Below are 25269 nucleotides of genomic sequence, written 5' to 3'. Positions count from 1 at the left end.
GGAATGGCAGATTTTAATTACCTTCATACCAACTGTTTTGAAATAACGTTGGAGCTTGGATGTGAGAAGTTTCCTTTAGAAGATGAACTTCATTTACTTTGGCAGCAAAACAAGGAAGCCCTTCTAAGGTTCATGGAAATGGTATAGTTTCATCTCATTTCTCTAAACTTTCTTTAATTGAATTGTTTACCCAAGGTGGATTAAGACAGTATTCTTGAAGGTTGCTTCTTTGAGTGGCAATTCACAGATGACTCAGATTTAGTTCTATTCCATATTAGAGATTATAATAGCCAAGGATTTGGGGAAGCAGTGTTGAAATACCTGCTGTCGAACTTGCTTCTTGTGTTCATTTCTCATTGCAAATTGTGTCATAAAGTACTAAAGATACTGATAAATATACTACTTAATTAGGGCCTGGGATATTACTAATAATGGAATGTTACAACTTTCGGTTTTGGGGTACTAGATAAATATATTTAATTCACACCATCTTACTGTCTTTACCATATGCTTTAATTCCAGGTTCTTTATTTTTGCACATTTTTTCTGACTCTGTACCAATACCTTACCCTCACAACTAACCAAACTATCCATCCCCAGCATGTCCCTCTCCTTCTATGCTTCTCAGGAACCCTTTACTTTATATACATGCATATATACACTGTTTGCCATCTTCTTTGTAACTGGCTTCCCTATGTTTTGTCTAGCCTATCTCTTTACATCCTGTATCAATTACGGTTCTTTTGTTACATATTCTTTCTTGATATCAGAAGATGTGATGTCAGGAAAGAGGAATGCAGAACAGAATGGGTAAGAGGCAGTACAGGAATATCTGGCTAATTGTAATGGATTGCATCCAAGCATATGGGGCCCCTGGTGGCACAGTGTGTTAAAGCACTGAGCTGCTAAACTTGCATACCAAAAGGTCCCAGGTTCAAATCCCGGTATCGGAATGAGCGCCCGCTGTTAGTCCCAGCTCCTGCCAACCTAGCAGTTCAAAAACAGGCAAATGTGAGTAGATCAATAGGTACTGCTCCGGCGGGAAGGTAACGGCGCTCCATGCAATCATGCCGGCCACATGACCTTGGAGGTGTCTATGGACAACGCCAGCTCTTCGGCCTAGAAATGGAGATGAGCTCCAACCCCCAGAGTCGGTCACGACTGGACTTAACGTCAGGGGAAAACCTTTACCTTATATTAAAAGAACTGGCAGAAGTAATTTCAGAACCAATTGCAATAATCTTTGAGAATTCCCGGAGAACAGGTAAAGTTCCAGCAGACTGGAGGAGGGGAAGTGTTATCCCCATTTTCATTAAGAGGAGCCAAGCAATTATCACCCAGTCAGTCTGATATCAATGCCAAGAAAAATTCTAGGGCAGATCATTAAACAAACAATCTGTAAGCATTAAGAAAGTCAAGGGACGTTTTGAAGAGAAGGGAAAGCACCAATCTCCAAGGATTAGCCATCCTTTGCCACTGCCACCATTTACCATTTCGGGCATTTAAAAAGCCAGAATAGAGGGGTGATGGTTCTTCTTTTAGATTCTTTCAGGATGCTCCACTTTATAAAATGTATAGATTTAGAAATTTTAGTCAAAAATCAGCCCAAAAAACTGAGCCAACTTATTCATGGGTCAATGCAAGTACTATATCCTAACTCTTATTTTTAAAAAGCACCTTCCCCTTCTCTGAATAGAGTGACAAAAGGCAAGAGCTTAGTTTGTCCTGGGAGAACTTAAAAGAAGCACCAATCCCACTACTCTCTCTGCTGTGGCACCACTTCTGGCCTTTTTGAATATCTGGATGTGAAATATCTGAGCAGTCAGGGGTGAGCAGCCTCAAGTTAGCATTGGTGCTTTCCTCCCTCCATGGAATAACTACTGATTTATCCAGAAAGCCATATCAAATTATACAATAACCTGCCTTATACGAGGGTTGAATGAAGAGTAATGCCTCCACCTTCGTAACTCCTCAACAAAGGGCAGCACTGGTATGCGGCAGGTACTGGCTTGTTCAGTAGACTTTCCTCTACAGTTCCATTTGGCAGGAAGCCTTAGCATTGAATGGTTGTGTTGTTAAAGTGCGAAGTATGGAACCCTGCGCAGACGATCAGTCAATGCGACTTAAGCAACGTGCAGCCACTGAATTCTTGACAGCAGAAGGTGTCCGCCCAAAGAAGATTCATCAGAGAATGCAGCTGTTTATGGCGATTGTGTTGATGTGAGTATTGTGTGTTGTTGGGCGAGTAAGTTCAAAGATGCTGAGGTGGGAACATCTGACTTGTGTGACATACAAAGAGCTGGACGTCCTGTGACAGCAACCACCGAGTTTCACAAGCAAAAGGTTGACAGATTGATTCAGGATGATCGTCGTATCACTCAGAAAGAAATTTCAAGCATAATCGGCATTTCACAAGAACGTGTGGGTCACATTATTGCTTTGCTTGGCTATCGGAAGATTTGTGCATGATGGATCCTGTGAGATGCTGGTTGCGGAATCAGAGTGTCGACTTCTTCCGTGACAGCTTCAGAAAACTTGTTCATCGTTGACAGAAACGTATACAATTGTCTGGTAATTATGTGGAAAAGTTAATAGTGGTAGTTAAAGAGCACATTCTAAGGATTATTTCTGCACTTGATTTATTAAAATATTCCCATCCCAACCGAAGTAACGAAGGTGGAGGCATTACTTTTCATTCAACCCTCATACATGAAGTTGACTTATACATGAGTATATCTGGTAAGCTCTTGTCTTTGCTGACACTACTTAAGAGAAGAGAATTAAAGTACTGCACTCATATTTGCATGGGGCACTCATATTTATCTGTAGATAAATCTACCAGTGTTTTTTTTTGGGTGGGGGGTGGGGGGGTAGAGGTTCTAGACTTATACATAACTATATAGTGCAGAGGTCCTCACATTTTTTAAGCAGGGACCTGTTCACGGTCCCTCAGACTGTTGGGGGGGGGGGGCTATAGTATGAAAAAAAGTGAATGAATTCCTATGCACATTGCAAATACCTTATTTGTAATGCAAAATACATGAAAGAATTATACAATATTTAAAATGAAGAACAGTTTTAACCAACATAAACTTACCAGTGTTTCAATGGGAAGTGTAAGTCTGCTTTTGGCTGATGAGGTAGTCAAGTTAATTAGGATTGTTGTTGTTGTGTGCCTTCAATTTGTTTCAGACTTAGGGTGATCCTAAGCCAAAGGTTTAGGAGCCCCCGGTGGTGCAGTGGGTTAAACCGCTGAGCTGCTGAACTTGCTGACCGAAAGGTCAGCAGTTCAAATCCAGGAAACAGGGTGAGCTGTCATTGTTAGCCCCAGTTTTTGCCAACCCAGCAGTTCGGAAACATGCAAATGTGAATAGATCAATAGTTACCACTTTGACGGGAAGGTAAAGGCGTTCCGTGCAGTCATGCTGGCCACATGACCTTGGAGGTGTCTACGGAAAACGCCGGCTCTTCAGCTTAGAAATGGAGATGAGCACCACCCCCCAGAGTGGGACACGACTACACTTAATGTCAGGGGAAAGCCTTTACCTTTACTTTAAGTCAAAGGTTTAGGGTGGAGGCCATGTTAATGACCTTGGAGGCCCTCATCTGTCCCATGGGCCTTAGTTTGGGGACCCCTGATATAGGGTACATTCGGATCATGGACATCTGAAGAGAAACAGTAGCACATGAGCATTTAGGCCTTATTTACAGCTGTTTACATATATGATCTATTTCATATGTCCATTCTGAATGTACCGATACTGAGAGGGTGGGGTACAGCTCAAAAACTTTATGCTACTTATTAGGCTGATCACCCAACATACAATTGCCGCAGTCCAAAAAGTTACTCTCTGAATTAATTGCATCTAATGTTTTGCTGCATTACTATTATGTACAATATTGATGTTGCATACCGCTGCTCCTCAGTATTCTTTCATATAGCTCACACCACTCCAGCCCATTCATCCTCCATTCTTTGGCGCGGTCAGTCTGGCAAAGCAGTCCACTCCTCCACCACTCTAATGCATTCAAATGGGCTCTCTCTTTTTCTCTGTGGCAGCAATCTCACTCATTCATGCAAAGTGGAAGAAGACAGAAGTGACAGACTAAAGTTTAAAGTTTTTTGAAAATTCAACTCTCCTAAGTATCTGGAACAGCTAATGGTTCCAATGTATGCTCCTCCTTTTTATTCCTCCTTCTTTCTGCAAGGCCTGTCTGTTTCTCACTCACTTCACAATACCCTTCAAAGAAGGGTTACAAGGGAAGCCACCCATGCCACTTTTTCCCCTCCCTTTCTTATGGCTTAGACCGAGAACTTTATTGCACTGATCTGCCATTCCACTGCAGTCACACTGTCAGGCTGTAGGGTTAGGGGTTAGGGGTTCAACCCTTCAACTTCTCCCCCCTGAAAATTTTCAGGTTTTTTTTTGAAAACCTGGTTTACTCATTAATTTTAACTGATTAACTAAATCCCCATGAGTGTCCACTGAAGTTTTTCTGTCTTGAGTGTCCACTGAAGTTTATCGATGGAGCCTGATTTCTAAATTATTTTGCGTTATGGAACTACTCTTCATGATATGCTAAAAAAAGTTTCAACCCCCCCCCCATTTGTTTTTCTGGCTATTGTCCTGATAGTAGATATGTATTAGGATGAGCATCTTTGATATCACTCCTCTTTCCAATTGTGTATTCATGCTGATTGGTACATTTGTGGTCCTGGAATTGTATTTCTGCATTTCCTGCACTACCACTGTTGCTTAATTTTTAAATTTTAGTCCAATTCTTCAGTTCAATTTTTAAAGGCAATCAGTTAAATATAACAACAATCTCATTATGCTGGTTTGCCTGCTTTATTCAATAAAACCCTGAGCCAGAAAACAGCTACTAGTGAACGAGGTAGAACGAGGTAGTTAATCAGTGGGTTACTTTACAAAGCATAAAGAAAGGGTTCTCCCTCTTTAAATTACATTAATTATTTTGTTCATTACAAATAAAGCATTACTACCAAGTTCTGAATGGAGCAAGCAGTATATTTACCATTTCTTAGTCACTGAATTACTCTGTTATTATTATCACTTAGGCCCCCTTCACACAGCTGAATAAAATCCCACATTTTCTGCTTGGAACTGGAATATATGGCAGTGTGAACTCAGATAATAGTAGTAGTAGTAGTAGTAGTAGTAGTAGTAACAACAACAACAACAACAACAACAATAAATTGGATGCAAGGCAATACATTATGCATGTGCAATATATTGCAAGGTCACTAATAAGATAGGCCAGTAATAAAGTGCAGTGGTTGGGTATAGGTGGAGGTAAAAAGACTCTGTCGAATTGTGCTGAATTAGTCAAAAGTACATTGAAATAACCAGAGCCGGGGGGCCACCACGGAGAAGGCCCTCTCCCCTGCCCCCACCAACCGTATTTGGGACTTTAGCAGGAGCGAAAGAAGGCCCTCCCCAGCAGATCTTAAAGTCTGCAAAGATTCATAATAGAAAATGCGAACACAAAGATAAGATGGACCTGAACCATTTAGGGCTTTATAGGTGATAACCAGCACTGTGAATTGGGACTGGAAACTTATCGGCAGCCAGTGGAACTGTTTTAATAGATAATCCAGTTCAAAACAGATATTGAGGGATTTTCTGCCTTGATATTCTGGGTTATATGGCTATGTGGAAGGACCATGAGTCACTGAGTGACAAAGGAGAGTTACTATGTCAATATTATGTGTTTTGGAAAGAAGCAAAGGTTGTAGATTTATACACAAAACATGGTAGAATGTTTCACACAATTCTGAAGGATTTGATGCCAATTACACATACAGAGGACTGTGATGTGCAAAACCAATATTAAATACTGGATTTCTGATATGATTTACAGAGTCGTTGTATGTCTTTCGGGCTGTGTGGCCATGTTCCAGAAGTATTCTTTCCTGACGTTTCACCCACATCTATGGCAAGCATCCTCAGAAGTTGTGAGGCTCACAACCTCTGAGGATGCCTGCCATAGATGTGGGTGAAACGTCAGGAAAGAATACTTCTGGAACATGGCCACACAGCCCGAAAGACCTTCAACAACCCTGTGATCCCGGCCATGAAAGCCTTCAACAACACATTTACAGAGTTGTTTTAGTGCTGTGAGTTTTAAACCTGTTTTAAATCCTTTCTTTACTTGTGAAACTGCATCTTAGAATTTTTAAAGCAATGCTTCTTAAATTACCATCCCAGGACACCCATATAAAAACAACATACATCTCAAGAATAAAGAACTACTGTACCAAAGTGTGCATCTTGACAAGGAGGGATAATCCGGATCAACATCACCAGGGACTATAGTCCCTATCCCTGAACAGGCTTGGGAGCTGGATATAAGATGCAAGACATGTTTTAGAATTGCTCCCAGTGGCTGGATGGCAGCTGCATGGCTTGAGCGGGGCCAGAAATGTTTCAGTGCCACTCGCACTCAACTCTTACCATTCTCCCTTATTCAATCTGCTGTTTGTCAGACCTGTTGGACACAGAGCCCCCGGTGGCAACGTGGGTTAAACCGCTGAGCTGCTGAACTTGCTGACCAAAAGGTCGGCGGTTCGAATCTGGGGAACAGAGTGAGCTCCCACTGTTAGTCCAGCTTTTGCCAACCTAGCATTCGAAAACATGCAAATGTGAGTAGATCAATAGGTACCGCCCCAGCGGGAAGTTAACGGCACTCCATGCAGTCATGCTGGCAACATGACCTTGGAAGTGTCTACAGACAACTCTGGCCCTATGGCTTAGAAAGAGAGATGAGCACCAACACCTAGAGTCAGACACGACTCAACTTCATGTCTCTGAACTATCCAGCAATTTCTGTTAATGTGATTCAAGTGTAAGAGCTGATGAGGCCAATGAAAACGCACCCAAAGACTAGAAGCAACAAAGATATCACTTTCCCCATTATTACCAGATAACTATCTAAGGAACCCACTTATAATAATGATTTAAATTTGTTAGGAATATGCCTTTGTAAGCTCTTTGTAAGCTTTAAGAGTCATTCTTCATTAAGCAATCTCAGTATAACTTTTCAATAAAAGGTGCAGTCCATGCCCATAAGTTAATTTTGTTTTACAGCTGATCTATTTGAGTGAATCCAAAAGGGTCTTGAAGCCTTAGATATGAAATGGCCCTCTGATAAAGACAACTAAGTCAGGTCAGCCTTATTGTATTTAGCCATAGGCTAAACATTAGCAAAACACTGACTTCATGTAGTAATGACAGAGAAGATTACTGAATACGGTAATACACAACAGGACATTAAAGCGAAGAATCACCTGAACAAATAAGAGCCAGCTTAATTTAAAACGATTGCCTTAGTTCTTTTGTTTTGTCATTGAAATGTGCTGCCATGTGGATGATATATCAGTCTTCATCTAATACAAGATGCAAGTTGTATCAGTTATAGAGCAGCCTACGCACAAGGCAAAGGAAGTATATCAGTGTGTCTTCACACAAATAGTATAAGCACATGTGGAGTACGATGTACTGTTCTGATAGTTGCCTGACCCCAAACTGGACAATTTACAACCGAAAAATATGAAGGAAAAGACAACCAAAATGATGAGGAAGCTCAAACACTGAGGATGAGTAATGCATGGTGTGACAAAGTGGATAGAAAAATAGCTCTTTAACAGTAGATCCTGAAATCATCTGAAACTGAACAGTGCCAGATTTAGGATAGATTAATGCAATTGTTTCTTCATTCAGTGCGTTATCTACCCTGTTTCCCCGAAAATAAGACATCCCCGAAAAATAAGACCTAGTAGAAGTTTGCTGAATTGCTAAATATAAGGCCTCCCCCAAAAGTAAGACCTAGCAACATTTTTGTTTGGAAGCGTGCCCAGCGCCTGCCAAACAGAACACCAGAGCATGCAAGATTGGCAAATGTACATACCAGTTGTACATGGAAATAATGGTAGTAACAAGAAATTCATGATAGGATTCAGAGTTTGTCTGGTTATGTTGGTTTGTGAAGACAACTACTGTACAGTATATAATAAATGTTCATTTTTTGTTCAACAATAAATGTGAATTCTTCTTCATGGAAAAATAAGACATCCCCTGAAAATAAGACCTAGCACATCTTTAGGAGCAAAAATTAATATAAGACACTGTCTTATTTTCGCGGAAACACGGTAGCCATGGCATTTGTTACTAAAAGATATAGTTGATGTTGATTTGCAACAAAATATAGATGTAGTGGTATGATCCAGATTTTTTTCTTATATTCTGTAGGTATAAGACTACTGTTCTGATTTATCAAATAGAAACAGAGGAATTTGGAAGTATGTGCGACCCTTCTAAGTTAGGAAGATTTTTAGGTAAAACTTATATTAAATATCATCATAAAGTAATTTCCAGGGCCTAAAACATGTAGAATTTCAATATTCTTGAAGTGTTTTTTTGTAACATAAGTGTTTCCCATGCACACTGCCTTCCACTTTGTACTTGGTTGTACAAGGCATTTCCACCTGGTGTGATACCTGCTATACTGATCACTTAACCAGGCTTTGTATATTGGGAAAAAAATCGTGTTTTGTTTGTTAATCGTGTTGTACCAGATTGGAATTGGAATAAAGACCCAAGAGTTATGTTCACAAGGGGAAGTAGTTAACACAAAAAGAAACAGGTAATAGCCTAACAGGGTATGTGTGTGCACGTGCGCATCCTGAGGTCACCTGTCAACATATGGCTGTGCCATGAATTTATGTTTATACCATTTTATTTGATAAAATCTACATTAAAATTGAATAAAACATAGTCAAAACAAATTACAAAGACTATAAACAAGACTACAAAATAATAAAAGAAAAGAAAAAATATAAAAGTTGCAACACATCTTAACTAACTAAATATATAATACAAGCAAACACTAACAAAATATAAAGAAGATGACTTTATATCTTCAGAAACTAATTTTTCTGAAGATATATATTTCCATAAACTCCCTTCTCTATTACATATAACAAAATCAACAACCATCAAATCAAGATCAATTTTTCCCCAAAGTAAATTGAGGGTTTCCAATCTATCAAAAACACTGTTAACAATTTTTCTTTAATTGAAATAGACTATTTGACCGTTTTTGTAGCACCAGTTAGTTTTAATAACCAATCTTTAGTCAGTAATAAGTGATGTTTCTATTTCTGAGCTAATAATATTCTTGGACTTTTTGTCAAGTATTAAATATTCTTACTATTTTATTAGAGCCCTGAAACAGCTTTTCACCACAAACCACACTCTGTCCAGATAATCCAGTAAGTAAAAGTGACCGTATCTCCTATCATAAACCTGCCCGATCCCTTCGATCATCAGGGGAAGCTCTCCTGTCGCCACTGCCGATATCTCAGGCTCGCCTTGTGGGAACAAGGGAGAGGGCCTTCTCTGCTGTGGCCCCCCGATTGTGGAACTCACTGCCCATTGAGATTAGGCAAGCCCCCACATTAGTAGCCTTCAAGAAAGACTTGAAAACATGGCTCTTCCGTTGTGCTTTTGGAAAGTAACTACTTTATATTTCTTTTTCGTTGCTCCCTTCTAATATATATCCTCTAGACTGCACCACTTTCTTATGACCCTGGTCTCTGTGATTTTATTTTTATGTCTTTCTCACCCCGAGTTTTAACTTAATGTTCATGTAGCCCGCCCTTGTTTTTATTATTTCCGCGATTTTGCATTGTAATGGATATTATTATTATTGTATTGTTCACTATGTTGTGATGTGTTGTTTTTTATATGCTGTTTATATTGTATTGTGCTGGGCATGGCCCCATGTAAGCCGCCCCGAGTCCCCGTTGGGGAGATGGTGGCAGGGTATAAATAAAGTATTATTATTATTATTATTATTATTATTATTATTATTATTATTATTATTTAGAGAAAAATATATAAAAATAAGCAAATCTTAAAAAGAGAATCAAAGTCCTAAAAGGTATTTCCAAGATAGCCAAGAGTCTAAAATCCTTTCAAATACAGTCTCAAGAGTCAATCCACATACGTATATATCCGTAAGCATGAATCCAAGGCAGGGAATCTATGCCACAGATGAACTAGGAATAGAAACAAACTTAGAAACTTGAATACGTGAAATTCAAAAACATAGGACCAAGAACCAAGAGTTGTTCACCTGAATACAACGTTGCTCTCACAGAGGATTGTACCAGCAGAAACCACTTTAAAAGGCCTCAGTCCCTCTCATGAAATCATTCCTCACACACCTGCTTTTCCTCTTCTTATGTCTAAGCCTCTAGGAAAAGCGAGTCTTTCTTTGTTGCATGCTCTGCCTCCGAAGTTCCAAGCACCTTGACCTAGACAAACATTCATCCCCCACATTTCTCTCAGCCTGAACTTCTGACAGACTTTTATGAGAACTGATATTGCTTTCTCCAGTCTCATGGGAACTGCCAGGAGATTCCAAAACAACTCTCTCCAGGCTACTTCTATCCTCCTCTAGGCCCTCTGAATCCATCCCAGCATTCCCTTCCTCTTCTTCTGTGCACTCAGAATCTGACCAGGCTACAACACTTAAATGGTATTCTAATTGAACATCAGTGTCCAAGGAAAAAATTCAGGATTTAATTGGAGATTGGTCTTTGTGTGTGTGCGTGCGTGTGTACGCGTGCGATCTGCAAACACTGTATTTGGACCCAATATTTTTTAGTCTTATCACAATTCCATCACATATGATAGAAATACTCTTTTTCTTTGTGTACTCTGTGAATGCACACTAATGGAGAGGCTGCGCCTGCGCAGGTTCCAACGGAAAACTCTTCCCAAGCTGAAGTTTAAATTTTGGCGGTAGCCACGCCCCTCCGTCCCCGGAGGGCATAAAAGGCAGCCCTCGGCGTCTCCTCCCCAGTTCCTTTTTTTCCGCCGCAAGGTTCACTTCGGATTCTCATGTCTACGACTCGCTTCAAGCGTTGCACTCAGTGCGCCGCTAAAATTCCTGATTCCGACGGCCACGCCAAGTGCCTCTACTGCCTCGGGGAGGCACATGTCGTCGGTACCTGCCGTTTCTGCCTGGCCCTAACGGCTCAGGCTAGGAAGAATAGAGCCGCGAGGCTTAGAGCGGCTCTCTACGAAAAATCACTTGCCCCTGAACCTGCTCCGTCGACTTCGGGCACGAAGCCGCCGCTTAATCCGGGATCGATGTCGGCTCCAACAGCTAAAGCTCCCTCGGTCTCGTCTAAGGCGTCCAGAGCCTCCAGATCGTCTAAAGCCGCTAAACCACCGTGCACACTCACCACGGCCACGGTGTCGACACGTTCTGGTCGGGTCGGCCCTTCCTCGACATCGAGCTCGGTGGCTTCCGTATCCTCGGCTCGATCCCATCTCGGGGCTCCTCCGTCGACCTCTGCGATGAAGATCGCCTTCAAAAGGGCTCATGAGGAAGCTCGTCGGACCCAATCCGACTCAGCAATGGTCCCTCCCACACCGGGTAAATCCCTGAGGGTTCCATCAAAACAACCGCTCGCTAAGAAGAGGGCAACCCAACGCTCTTCCTCTTCTGCTTCCTCCAAGATGGACGTCCTTTCTTCGGCGACTTCTTCTAGAAGATCCTCTCCGATTGCTCCCGCTCAGCGACCTCGCCAACCTTCTCCTCAGCAACTTTCTGATGGCGAGTTGCAGGACTCACCCCACCACTCCACTCAGACAGTGGTCAGGGTGCCATCTCCTCGACCTGCCGTCTCTCATCGTTCGTCTCGTCAACAGCTTTTTCCCCCGACCTCGACACCGGAACGGGGTAGACAGACCACTCGCCTGGCTCGAGCGGCCCAGGCCTCGGCCTCCAAAGAAACTCGGCCACAGATGGCTCCTGCTCTTGAGGCTTTGCCGCCACCAGAGACTGTGTTGTCATCTCCCCCTCAGTCCCCTCAAGGGGCTGGGGACGATGAGATCGATATAGATCGCCCTGATTCTGCTCTCTCGGCCTCGGTGGTATCTCTAGGCCTTGATCTCTCTCCTCCGCATGACGCCTATGAGGTGGACCCTCCTTCGCCTACCGACAACATTCGGGCCTTCTCCGAGCAAATGATTAGAATGGCTGATGCCCTGGGTCTAGAAATCAAGCAGACTTCCAAGGCAGTGACTGACCCGGTCTTCAAACGGGTCCAAGCCCAGGCCCCTCCAGCCACGCTGTTGCCATTTTTGCCTTATCTCCTAGACGTCATCCAATCTTCGTGGAAGACTCCTTCCTCGATCCCTCCTACCTCGAAGAGAATCGAGTCTTGGTATCGTACAGATGACGACACTTTAGAATGGCTTAAACACCATCCCGACCCGAACTCCATGGTCGTTAAAGCTTCTCAGTCTTCCGGTCGCGAATCCACTACCCCTGCAGACAGAGAGGGCAAAAGGTTTGACGCGGTCGGTCGGAAGCTCTATTCCGGAGCCCTTCTACTCTGTAGAATGGCGAACTATGGGGCCTGTATGGGGGCATACCAGCAGATCCTTTGGGAAAAAGCTCAGCCCTTCTTCTCTAAATTGTCTGATGAAGACCGGTCCGTCATGTCCACTCTCCAGCAAGAGGCCGACTCGCTAGCACATCATCAAATCCAGATGGCTAAGCATACGGGCGACACGGCCGGCAAAATGATCGCCCACGCCATTGCCATTCGTCGCCACGCCTGGCTGAGGTCGTCCGGCTTGTCTTCCTCCTCCAGGCAAGTCATCGAAGACCTCCCCTTCGACGCCATGGGCCTCTTTAATTCCGGTACGGATGATAAGCTCAAAACCAACCATGACTTTAAAGTTCTAGCCACTAAATGTGGTGACCAACCCCAAACACACCGCACCAAGTGGTTCCCTCAACGTTTTCGGCGCTTCCCGCCTCCCTCTTACCGCCAACAATCCTTCAGGCGTCCCTCGGTATCGAACAACCAGAACCGCCAACACCCTCGACGGGCGGCTCAGCCGCAGAGACAACGCGGCCGTACCACCCCCACCGCTGGTCAACCTCACCGGCGCTCCTGACGCCATCTCTTCCTCCAGAGACTCTTTCTTCGGTACCGATGCGGCTCTCACTCCTCTGCACCTCTCTCTTCCGCCAAATCAACCTCATGGTCTCTTTCTGGACCGCCTGGCTCCCTTCTTTCACCGTTGGAAATCTATTACTTCAGATGCCTGGGTTCTCAAAATTGTCCAAAAAGGCTATGCCTTAGAATTCGAAGGGCTCCCGCCCACGGGACAGGTTCTCCTCTCCAACCCTTCTCGAGAAATTCTTGCAGAGGTCGACGCCCTCCTCGCCAAAGGGGCTATTCGGCCCTCTCCATCGGTACGGGACCCTCAAAGCTTCTTCTCCAGATACTTCACGGTCCCGAAGAGAGGCGGGGGCCTCCGCCCCATTCTGGACTTACGTATTCTCAATACCTTCATACGTCCGACCAAGTTCAGGATGGTGTCCATCGCCTCCATCCTCCCGATGCTTCAACGCGGGGACTACTTTGTGTCTATAGACCTACGAGACGCTTACTTCCACGTAGCGATTCGAGAAGCCCACAGGCGCTTCCTATGTTTCAAAGTTCTCGACCAAACCTACCAGTTCACCGTTTTACCCTTTGGCCTCGTTACGGCCCCAAGGGTCTTTACCAAAGTCGTCGCTGTCGTGGCTGCCCACCTCCGGCTCCAGGGGATCACAGTCTTCCCTTATCTAGACGACTGGCTTCTGGTCGAATCCGACCCTGCCCTCCTCCGACGTCACGTCGACTACACCCTCTCTCTTCTAAAATCTCTCGGTCTCCAGCTAAACCACGACAAATCTCACCTCACCCCGTCGAACAAAATTCGCTTCATCGGTGCCCTGTTCGACTCAATCGCTCGGACTGTCTCTCTCCCGTTCGACAGGTTTCTAGCCCTTCGCCAACAAATCATCTTCTGCGAGACCCACCGGAGGGTTCGGGCCCGATCCATCCAGGTACTGCTCGGCCACATGGCCTCCACAGTCCTCACGACCCCGTTTGCCAGGCTCCATCTCCGGACCCTGCAGAGGTGGTTTATAGACGTTTTCAAGCCGTTTCGCCACCCCAACTCGAGGTTTCTCTCGGTCCCGCCCCACGTTCGTCGGTCGCTTCTCTGGTGGAAATCCCTCTCCAACGTCTGCAGGGGTCTCCCATTCCACCCGATTCCCCCCTCCACCACCATAACCACGGACTCATCCAACTTCGGCTGGGGAGCCCACATGAACGGTCTCACTGTTCGAGGCCTCTGGTCTCCCTCCGAGAAGGCCAATCACATAAACTTTCTGGAACTCCTTGCTATCTTCAAGGCTCTGAAAGCCTTCTCCCGCCTGATCTCCCAAAGATCTGTCCTCGTCCAATCAGACAACACAGTAGCAGTCTTCTACATCAACAAACAGGGCGGCACGGGTTCAAGGAAGCTGATGCTCCTCTCCTCCCAGCTGTGGTATTGGTGCATAGCCCGCAACATCCAAATCTCGGCGATTCACCTTCCCGGGATCCAGAACAACTTGGCAGACGCCCTCAGCAGGATGACGACCTCCTCCCACGAGTGGATGCTCGACCCCGAGACTCTTCTTTCTCTTTTTCGCAGATGGGGCTTCCCCACTCTAGACCTTTTCGCTTCTCCCCAGAATGCTCAGCTGCCTCGATACGGGGCAAGACTTCCCCCGTCCTCCTCTCCAGGCTGCCTGGGAGACGCCTTCCTTCTGGACTGGTCGGCGGAACCGATCTACCTCTTTCCGCCTTTTCCTCTCATACCAAAGGTCCTACAGAAACTCCGGTCGGTACCGACGTCGGCGATCCTGATAGCTCCAGCCTGGCCTCGTCAACCTTGGTTCCTGGCTCTTCTTCATCTCTCCAGAGCGACCTTCTTCACTCTGCCCCTTCTACCTCATCTCTTGTCCAGGGAGAACGGCCAGATCCTGCACCCGGATCTCCCCTCTCTACATCTCACTGCTTGGAGGATTCTCGCCTGACCTCCCTCCCACAGAACCTACAGGAGGTCCTCCGCGCAGCTCACAAGCCGGCTACAACCAGAGCCTACACTTATAAAGTCTCTCGCTTTCGTTCCTTTCTTCGCTCCCGGGGAATTACTGCCTTCCCAACCTCGGTACCGACTGTGCTGGACTTCCTTATGTCTCTGGTAGACCAAAAACTTTCTCTTGCTTCTATGAAATCTTACTTGGCCGCTCTATCCTGGTGTTTTCAACAACATGGTAGACCGTCGTTGTTCTCCGATCACCTTGTCAAAACCTTCTTGAAAGGGTACAACAACATCTGCCCACCGTCTCAACCTCCTACTCCGGGGTGGAACCTCGAGCTCGTGCTTTCCCAGCTCACTGCCTCGCCTTTTGAACCATTGGCTTCGACCGACCTACGTCTCCTTTCTTGGAAAGTTGCCTTCCTGGTGGCCATAACCTCAGCGCGCAGACCCTCGGAGCTGGCGGCCCTTCGGGTTGATGAACCTTACCTCCGTTTTCATCATGACCGCGCCGTTCTCCGTCCGGACATCACCTTCCTTCCCAAGGTGGTCTCGGCCTTTCACCTTAACCAGGACATTGTCCTTCCCGCCTTCTTCCCGGACCCCTCGTCTCCCCTTGAGCGGAGACTGCACCTCCTTGATGTGCGTAGAGCACTTCTTTTCTACCGGGACCGTACTAAGGAAATTCGAAAGACCCCAAAACTTTTTGTGGCCCATGCTCCAGATAAACTGGGCAATCCTATCTCTTCGCAAAGACTGTCCCATTGGATCGCTCAGGCCATTGAACTGGCCTATGAACTAGCCAAACGACCTCCCCCTCCGTCAGTTCGCCCGCGTTCGACGAGAGGTCTCTCCACGTCGACCGCCTTCCTAAGGGGCATCCCCCTGGACTCCATTTGCAGGGCAGCGATCTGGTCCAACCCCCTTACATTTGTGTCTCACTATAGGGTAGACCAAAAAACTTTAAAGGATTCAGCCTTTGCTAGGGCAGTTTTATCTTCATGCTTGTCCTAAACCTTATGCATTTATGACTTCTCTGTGGATGTTTTCTCATGTGACTCTTTGTCGATTTTCCTGTTCGGTACATGTTTGCACTGTTCTCTTTGACAATTTGTGCCTTATTTGCAACTGCCTTCCCCCCTTGGGGGAATGATGTTCCTACTTACACATGTGCTCTTAAATGGTTATATCATGCCTTACCGGGTTGCTCTCGGTGTTTGGCTTGCGTTAATGCAATATTTTGATGGGTCCTCGGACCATGTTTTGATGTTTAATAAACATATGTTTGGACATTTTCTCGTTGTCAGGGTTTGCTTAGCCCGCCTCCGAGACCTAAGCTTGCTAGTCTCCATTAGTGTGCATTCACAGAGTACACGAAGAAAAAGGACAGGTTGCTTACCTGTAACCATGTTTCTTCGAGTGTACTCTGTGAATTCACACAAGCCCGCCCTTCCTTCCCCTCTGGCAAACCCTCTTCCTTTCTCGTTGCCTTAGCGGCGTAGGAACTGGGGAGGAGACGCCGAGGGCTGCCTTTTATGCCCTCCGGGGACGGAGGGGCGTGGCTACCGCCAAAATTTAAACTTCAGCTTGGGAAGAGTTTTCCGTTGGAACCTGCGCAGGCGCAGCCTCTCCATTAGTGTGAATTCACAGAGTACACTCGAAGAAACATGGTTACAGGTAAGCAACCTGTCCTTCTTACATTGCCAACATATATTTGATATTTCTTTTCATACTTTAGAAAATTTCTCTGGTGTCATATACAGTAGAGTCTCACTAATCCAAGCTTCGCTTATCCAAGCCTCTGGATAATCCAAGCCATTTTTGTAGTCAATGTTTTCAATATATCATGATATTTTGGTGCTAAATTCGTAAATACAGTAATTACAACATAACATTACTGCGTATTGAACTACTTTTTCTGTCAAATTTGTTGTATAACATGAAGTTTTGGTGCTTAATTTGTAAAATCATAACCTAATTTGATGTTTAATAGACTTTTCCTTAATCCCTCCTTATCATCCAAGTTATTCGCTTATCCAAGCTTCTGCCGGCCCGTTTAACTTGGATAAGTGAGACTCTACTGTACCAATGGTACATAATTATATGAAATTTCTCTTTACGGTCAAAATTTCAAGCCTTTGAACCATATCTTTTCCCACTGCTCCATTTGCATGTTAGATCAACATTTCTAACCCATTTTACCATGCACTGTCCCTGTTCACCTTCCATCTCAAATTTTAATAAAAGCCTACATTTGACTAATTACCTGTTCATCATTTGTACAAAAGTGGGCTTCAAATTTGGTCTAATTTAAATCTTTCAATCAGCTGTGAATAAATACATAGAATGTATAACCTTCTCTCAATAGCTGCTTCTTTGTTTTCATACCATATTACCCGCAGCAATTCTTCAACATATCTTGATATTTCTGCCATTTTCTTTTACTGTTTTTTTTCTGCAAATTTTTTTCCAGTGTTGATACCTATAGTGTCATTTTCTGGTTTGAACTTGGTACATATTCTCAATAAGACACATCTTACATAATGATTATTGAAATTTGCATTCACTTTAATCTTGTTGTATCATAAATATTCATGCCATCCAAACTTCAGGTTTTGGCCTTCTATTTCTAAAATTCTTTTATTCTTCAACAGAATTCATTCCTTGAACCACAGTGAACAATACACAGCAAAATATAATCTCCAGTTTGGTAGACCAAGCCCCGCATTGTTTCACATCTTGCAATATTCTAATCTTCACTCTTAGTTTCTTCCTTTGCCAGTTAAATCTTAATAAATTCTTCTTGTATTGTTTTATATAGAGAGGGGGGGGGGGAGGGTTGGTATTGCCTGTAACAAATAACAGCGTTCCAAGTAATACTTTCATTTTACTACTGATAGGGACAGGTTTACACTTTCCCTTCTCTGCTTGTCCTTCATAATTTCATTCCATGTCATAATGTAATTATTTTAATATGACATACACTTTGAGTTGCTCATTAAAACACCAAACATTTCATCCTTCTTTTTGATTTATAACCAATCCCCAACAAGTCTCTTTAATTTTTTATCTTCATATTTTTATCCAGCAATGCAGTCTTTTGTTTATTTATTTCAAAACCTGCCAAACCTCCACATTCTTTTATATTAGCATCAATCTTTCTGCACTCTCAGGTGGATTTGTTGAAGTAATCACCAAATCATCTGCGAATGCCCTTATCTTATATGATGACATTTTAAACTTTATGCCTGTAATCTTTTCATCTTGCCTGATATCTCTATTCAAGATAGAGATAGAATGGTGACACTGAACAGCTTTGTCTAGTTCTTTTTTGTTGCTCACATGGGTTAGATATTGATCTAAACCATGTCATAAAATTGTTTCCAAATGACATCTTCCAATATTCTAAAAAAAATTACATCCAGTTTAGATTATCAAAAGCATTTTTTGCATCCCAAAAAGTGACCTATTTCTCATTATTTTATTCTAAACATTTCTGTATAATTAATACATTGCTAATATTGTATCTCGGTTATCTTTTAGGTAAAAATGGATTGATCTTCATGAATAAAACCTTGAAGAATGGTTTTCAATCTGTCTGCCAAAATCATTGTGAACAATCTACAGTCTTTATTCAACAATGATATTGGTCGGTAGTTTTTTTTAAAAAAAATCAAAATCAAATCCTAGTTTTCTTTAGTTATCAACCTATATTAGTCTCTTTTTAACTGTCAGGTATCTTGCTTGTTTTTAAAACTGAACTTCTTGTCTGATGCAATGATATTATAAGCTCTTCTTCAAAACATTTGTAATGTATCATGGATACCACATATGGTCCTGGTGTCTTAGCTGTAGCAATCTTGTTTATAACATCACAGATTTCTTTTACCACATTAATAAATCATTTATATTCTTCTGTAATGTTGAATTAGTCTTGTTTGGCCATATATTATTCTGGTTTGTCCTTTGGAATTTCTTGTTGTTTGTATAGTGAGGAATAAAACTGATGAAACTTTTTCCATATTTTCTTATTGTCAGTAATCATGGCATTGCTCTCTTCTGTTTTCAAAATCATTTCTTTTCTCTTTCTTTTTACAGTGTACATGTTAATAATCTCCTTGGTTTGTTTGCACATTCAAAATTATTTTGTTTTAAGTATTTCCACTAATTATCGCCTCGTTCGTCATTAGCTATGAATTTCATAGGGTTTTCTTAGGCAAGGAATACTTGGAGGTGGCTTTGCTACCCCTTTTCTCTGAAATAGAGCCTACAGCACCTGGTATTCTTTGGCAGTCTCCTATCCAAGTACTGATAAGAAACGAACATGATTAGCTTGTAAGATCAAATAGGTTATGGTGATGTTGAAGGCTTTCATGGCTGGAACCACAGGGTTGTGTGTTTTCCAGGCTGTATGGCTGTGTTCCAGAGGTATTCTTGCCTGACGCTTTGCCCACATCTATGGCAGGCATCTTCAGAAGCATCCTCACAACCTCTGAGGATGCCTGCCATAGATGTGGACGAACGTCAGGAGAGAATACTTCTGGAACATGGCCATACAGCCAGGAAAACACACAACAACCCAGGATATGGTGACTTTAGAATATTACTTGGGGATTAATATCCCAGAGTTCCATTTGGGAGAGCCAGCCTATAAGATTTCATTACTTCACAGACAGCAGAGCAGTAGCGGTCAAAGCAGACCCATTGGGCTCGGGCTGTGGCGCAGGCTGGAGAGCAGCTGCAATGAATCACTGCAATGAATCACTCTGACCAGGAGGTCATGAGTTCGAGGCCCGCTCGGAGCCTATGTTTATCTTGTCTTTGTTCTATGTTAAAAGGCATTGAATGTTTGCCTATATGTGTAATGTGATCTGCCCTGAGTCCCCTTCGGGGTGAGAAGGGCGGAATATAAATGCTGTAAATAAATAAATAAATAAGTAAATGAGATTTGCCTGTGTGTTTCCACACAGTTCAGTTAATCTGCTTTAAATAGGACCAACCAAAACATCATCAGGTGAATCAAAAGACATGAACTTAATTACCTCTTATTGTTCTCATCTTAATAGGTTCATTGTGGAATAAAAGGAGTCGTATCTGACAAAGTTGGAAATCCAATAAAGAATGCTCGAATTTCAGTCAAAGGCATCCGTCATGATATTCTTACAGGTAATAAAGCCAGAAAAGCAAACCAATGATTTTGGATTTTCCACTTCGACTATTACATGATTTTGGTTTCAGTTTTAATACAGAAAGATTTCAATGATTGATACATTTCCTCTTAGGTTTCTCCTTCCATCAAATCAGCTTACAAAATCCATCCCCCCCCCCCCAAAAAAAACCCTATAGAGTAATTGAAACATTATTGTAAAATATCTAAACCCTTAAAATATGCACCATAAAAATAAGAGTTAAATTGTTTATCCAAAAACAGCTTGCCTGGTTTCTCATAACTTAAAATGGTGATGTATTGATGCAATTCTTTAAGAAGTGACCATTGTACTATTAGGTGATCATACCCTTTAGTGCCCATTGTAACTGCTTTGGTCTCGGCACACACTGAATTCATTTTCCTAGTTCAAAAGACTGGAACTAGAAGCAAATCCCTTTCACTTGATTTTATGTGTGGAGAGGAAAACACATAACGTCTGGCTACTTGTTTGGACAAGTGAAAGAACAAGGCCACCTTATGATTGCATATGCACTTGAAGCTTGTCTTCCTCCTCTCCAAAATGACCATAACTGCCCATTGCATAGCAAATCAGGCTGCATCTGGCTGTGTCCCTGTAACCAGACACAGAATAATTATGTCACCTTCTGAGACCTTGGAGTACACAGCTAGGCATTGAATGGACAGCTTCAGCCTGTTTAAATCATGCCCTGAAAAAAATTAAATTGTGCCCTGAAAGGTAAAAATACAAATGCTTTCAGACTCAATTAAGATTTGTGCACTGTCTGCGGCAGCCCAAAAACTAAGAGAGAAACATTGATTAATTGAGCACAATTACCTTACCATAAATAATAATTTATTAATAATAATATTAGTCATATTTATTAGTAATAAATATGAATGCATTAGTATTTAATAACTAATAACAATTACTAATAATTACTAGTTTGAGTGGTAGTCTGGACACTTGTAGAAAAAGTATGTTCCCCTGATAAGAATTTCTACTTTCTCGTCTGTTTTCTGCCAAATGTCTATCCAAATCAACCAATCTAAAGTACATAAAATCTTAATTTTATTGTATAACTCTAACACCAGTTCATAAAAGGATAGCAAGGGAATGGTAAGATGAGTGACAACAGGACGTTGAAAAAGTAGATAAAATGAGAAAAGGACAGAAGAGAAGAGCATGGCTTTCAGACTGCAGAGAAATGTAACTCAGGAAAAAGTGGGGATCTGCTAAAGGCAACTAATCATGTGCAATCCAAGGAGCCAACCCTTATAGGTTGCTAACAGAGCTCTATATGAACAGCAACATATTTATTATTATATCCTGGGGGGTAAGAAGGACCTGTGCATTTTGTGCCTCAGGGCACATCTACATAGGCCATATAACACGGGATGAATGAGAATCAGTCCCATGGTATCCACATGACGCATGGGCACTTCTTATCTTCTAAGAACCTCATCACATTGAAATCCTCAAGTCAGGGGAAAGCAGCGGCATTCTCGTAACCCACAGTGCCCACTTCCCCATCCCACAGGAGAAACCATTGGTGCCTCGCTTCCCCCTGCTTACCTTATGAGAACACGGGAAGCCTCCCATGTCCTCAGAGTTCCATCCTAGGACACTTCCAGGACAGAGGCCCGCTGGAAGTAATTCTGCATTATGTGATGGGCTCCGCCGGGCTCTGTCCAGGAAGCATCCTAGGATGGAGCCCAGACCACTTGTGGCGAGGTCCTAAATGAAATTTTGCCCCACGTTAGCCAAAATTGGGGAGTGTTTTGGAGACTTGTAAACAGTTGGGGCCAGGTTTGAATCGGAACTTACTGCCACTGTTTACATGCCCATCCTGCTTTCCCCTGGCCTGGAGGCAGAACATGACATTATTATCTTCATTATCTTGATGCCATTGTCATAGCAGCCATGGAGTTCAAAAGAGCTACTGGTCATCATCACTTGTGACTTTTGCTCATGCTCACAAAATTACCAGTGCTAACGTGGGACAAAATCTTATTTCAGTGCCTTGTCAGTGATCTGCTGCTGCTATTATCTGTTTATTTATTTACATCTGTAGTCTGCCTTTCTTCAAAGTCATTCAGGGGAGTTGTCACCTCTCTCCACTGGTTGCCGATAAGTTGCCGGACCCAATTCAAAGTACAGGTTATGACCTATAAAACCGTAAACAGTTCGGGCCTGCCTATTTCCACAATCGCATCTAGCCCTATATTCCAGAGAGGTCTCTCAGATCTTCCGGGGAGGCCCTCCTCTCGCTCCATCCACCGTCTCAAGCGCAGTTAGTGGGAACTAAGGAGAGGGCCTTCTTGGTGGTGGCTCCCATCTTTGGAATGACCTCACCAAAAAGATAAGGCAAGCCCCATCACAATCCTCCTTCCGCAGGGACCTGAAAACCTGGTGGTTCCAGCAGGCCTTTGAAGATGATTAATTTCCAGTTTCTACCCTGGCCACCAGTTAGGACCCTGCTTGCACTGCACCGACTTCCTTGACCCTGATACATTGTTGCACTAGTCTCTTATAGCTGCTAAACAAGCCTTGAGACCGAGTAACCCAGGCTGTATCCTGGCCACCAGTTTGCACTTTACCCACCCCCATCTCTGTGTCACTTCACTGCACTAGCCCTGGCCCAGCCTCTCATAGTTGTATAGGCCCATTCTGAAATTTTGGCTATTGGTAGCTGAATCTCACCTAGCACTGAAACTAGTTTTAATTTAAATGAGTATGTTGTGCTAATAATGATTATGTTGATGTTTTATTATGATTGTGTTTTGTGTTGGTAATTGAATGCTTTACCTATGTTGGAAACTGCCCTGAGTGCCTTTGGGAAGATAGAGCAGTATATAAATAAAGTTTTATTTATTATTATTATCCATCCCTCCCAACTGCACAATGGTACCCTGTTTCCCCTAAAATAAGACATCCCCAGAAAATAAGACCTAGTAGAGGTTTTGCTGAATTGCTAAATATAAGGCCTCCCCCGAAAGTAAGACTTAGCAAAGTTTTTGTTTGAAAGCATGCTTGCCAAACAGAACACCAGAGCATGCAGGATCGGTAAATGTACGTACCATAAAGTGTTGTACATGGAAATATTGGTAGTAACAAGAAATTCTTGATAGGATTCACAGTTTGTCTGGTTATGCTGGTTTATGATGACAACTACTGTACAGTATATAATAAATATTCATTTTTTTGTTCAGCAATAAATGTGAATTCTTCTTCATGGAAAAATAAGACATCCCCTGAAAATAAGACCTAGAGCATCTTTGGGAGCAAAAATTAATATAAGACACTGTCTTATTTTCGGGAAAACACGGTAGTTACTTTACTTAGTTTACTTTACAGTGGTAAACTGTGGGTAGACTGAGTTTCATTGAGTGTGGTTTTGAGCCTTCTCACTCTGTCCCTCATGTCTGACAACAATCACTGAAGCACACAATTTTTTCAGAATAGCCCAGTTTGAAGGGATATGTGGTTAATTTTGTGTAGCAATCCAGTTTTGTATTAGTTGAATTGTATGTTTCCTTTTAGCTGCTGATGGAGATTATTGGAGACTCTTGCCTCCTGGAACATACATTGTCAGTGCCCAGGCTCGTGGTTATAGTAAACTCTTGAAGAAAGTGACTTTGCCTGCCAAAATGAGAAGGGCTGGACGAGTGGACTTTGTCTTGAGGCCCCTCAATGGTAAAACCCCACACCTTGTCCGTGACTCTGCAAATGAGCAGTATAATCCACTGGAACATTTTGACCCTCATGCGCAACATACCCAGCATGAACGGAGAGGAGATGGAAGGCGATCTGTCCAGCCAAGGCAGAAGCCCTGGTGGTGGTCTTACTTCAGCGCTCTAAATCAGCCCAGGCCTTTGTGGCTGCTTAAATACCAATGAACTATTTTATGTTGCACCCTTCACCCACTGTTCACATTAGCAATTTATTGTTTTTCCAAAGCTATTTTTGGATGTTAGTAGAAGTCTTTAAATAGGATTCATCAGTGAATATACCATAGTCTTGCTTTTGTTTGTCTGTGTTTTACTTCTCTGCATATGACATTTTGCCTATTAAAATTAGTACTCTCTTCAAGCTGGATGTTATGTCACTGTTGTTCCCCCACACTCGGCTTCCCTCGTGCCAGGGTTGCTAATCATCAGATGCATTATTTATTGGAATCTAAAGTACCTGAAGAGAAATCCTTCTGATCTGTTAATGCATTTTCATACATGTCTTAACACATTAATTACTGCAAGTGAAAACACCCTTTAGGAAAAATTTGGAAAGCCTTTTTATCTATACACATTACTTCTGCACAACTTGGTACATTAATTTTATCATCTCAAATGGTTTCTTAAAAACATCACTTATTGTTTCGGTTGATTTTCACATAGTCTGCCAAGAACTATGAATTAAATGGTTTAAATTTAAGGTACCAACAACTTGAATGCGCCAATAGGGCTGAAAAGATGCATTTAACACTGGTGCTAGAACTGGGAGGGAGTGGGGTTAGTGGTGACTAGAAGGCTAGTCTCGGGCTTCCCCTCCACCACAACTGTTTCAGAGCAATGTCATAACTAAATAAAATGTAACTCCTGAGTGAGAGAACCAAGTCTGATTTCAAAAAGGATAGAATTGACTGCTGAGATATTTTTCTCAGCGTAAGGACTGTAAGACAATTACCTTCAAAAGGTCCTGGCTCAGGAGGGAAATCAGGCAGAGAAACCCAGTCTCGTGAGAGATGCAAAAAGGTAACGTTTATTTTCACATAGCTATGAGAAGGTGGACAGCTGTACATACTCCAGAGGGCTGCACAATGCAAATGGCTGTCGCACATGTGCCAAGCAAACAAAGGATTTTTATATCTCGGCCTTATCTAGAATTGACCAATGGCTGAGGGTCTTTCTCACCTTCCACACCTACTTTGGCATAAATGATACCAATGACCTAACTTGTTTACTCCAAGCTCTCCTCTCTCCTTGGAACTTTCTGGATGGAAAGGGAGGGGCATATACAGGGACAAAACTACATAGGCAATATTTTACTACTTTCTGGATTATGGGCCCCTCAGGACTATATCACATGCTTGCTATTCTGACAAGCTTTTCCATCATTCCCTAGTTTTGCACTTT

General features: G+C 42.9%; 1 protein-coding gene across 3 annotated transcripts in view; it reads left to right on the top strand.

The window, feature by feature from the left end:
- Positions 1–24229, top strand: part of cpz (carboxypeptidase Z) — a 71379-nt gene extending 47150 nt beyond the window's left edge. For all 3 annotated transcript variants that reach the window (XM_016995579.2, XM_008115921.3, XM_062982059.1), the window contains 3 exons: positions 2–141; positions 20036–20135; positions 23681–24229. In XM_016995579.2, coding sequence (XP_016851068.2) covers positions 2–141; positions 20036–20135; positions 23681–24036 — 596 coding nt within the window. In that variant the 3' untranslated portion in view covers positions 24037–24229. The remainder of the gene's footprint in view (position 1; positions 142–20035; positions 20136–23680) is intronic.
- Positions 24230–25269: the final 1040 nt, after the last annotated feature.

This window comes from Anolis carolinensis, chromosome 5 (genome assembly GCF_035594765.1).
Source record: "Anolis carolinensis isolate JA03-04 chromosome 5, rAnoCar3.1.pri, whole genome shotgun sequence".
Lineage (NCBI taxonomy): Eukaryota > Metazoa > Chordata > Lepidosauria > Squamata > Dactyloidae > Anolis > Anolis carolinensis.
The sequence above is the reverse complement of the archived record's forward strand: the minus strand, read 5'-3'. Positions and strand labels throughout refer to the sequence as shown.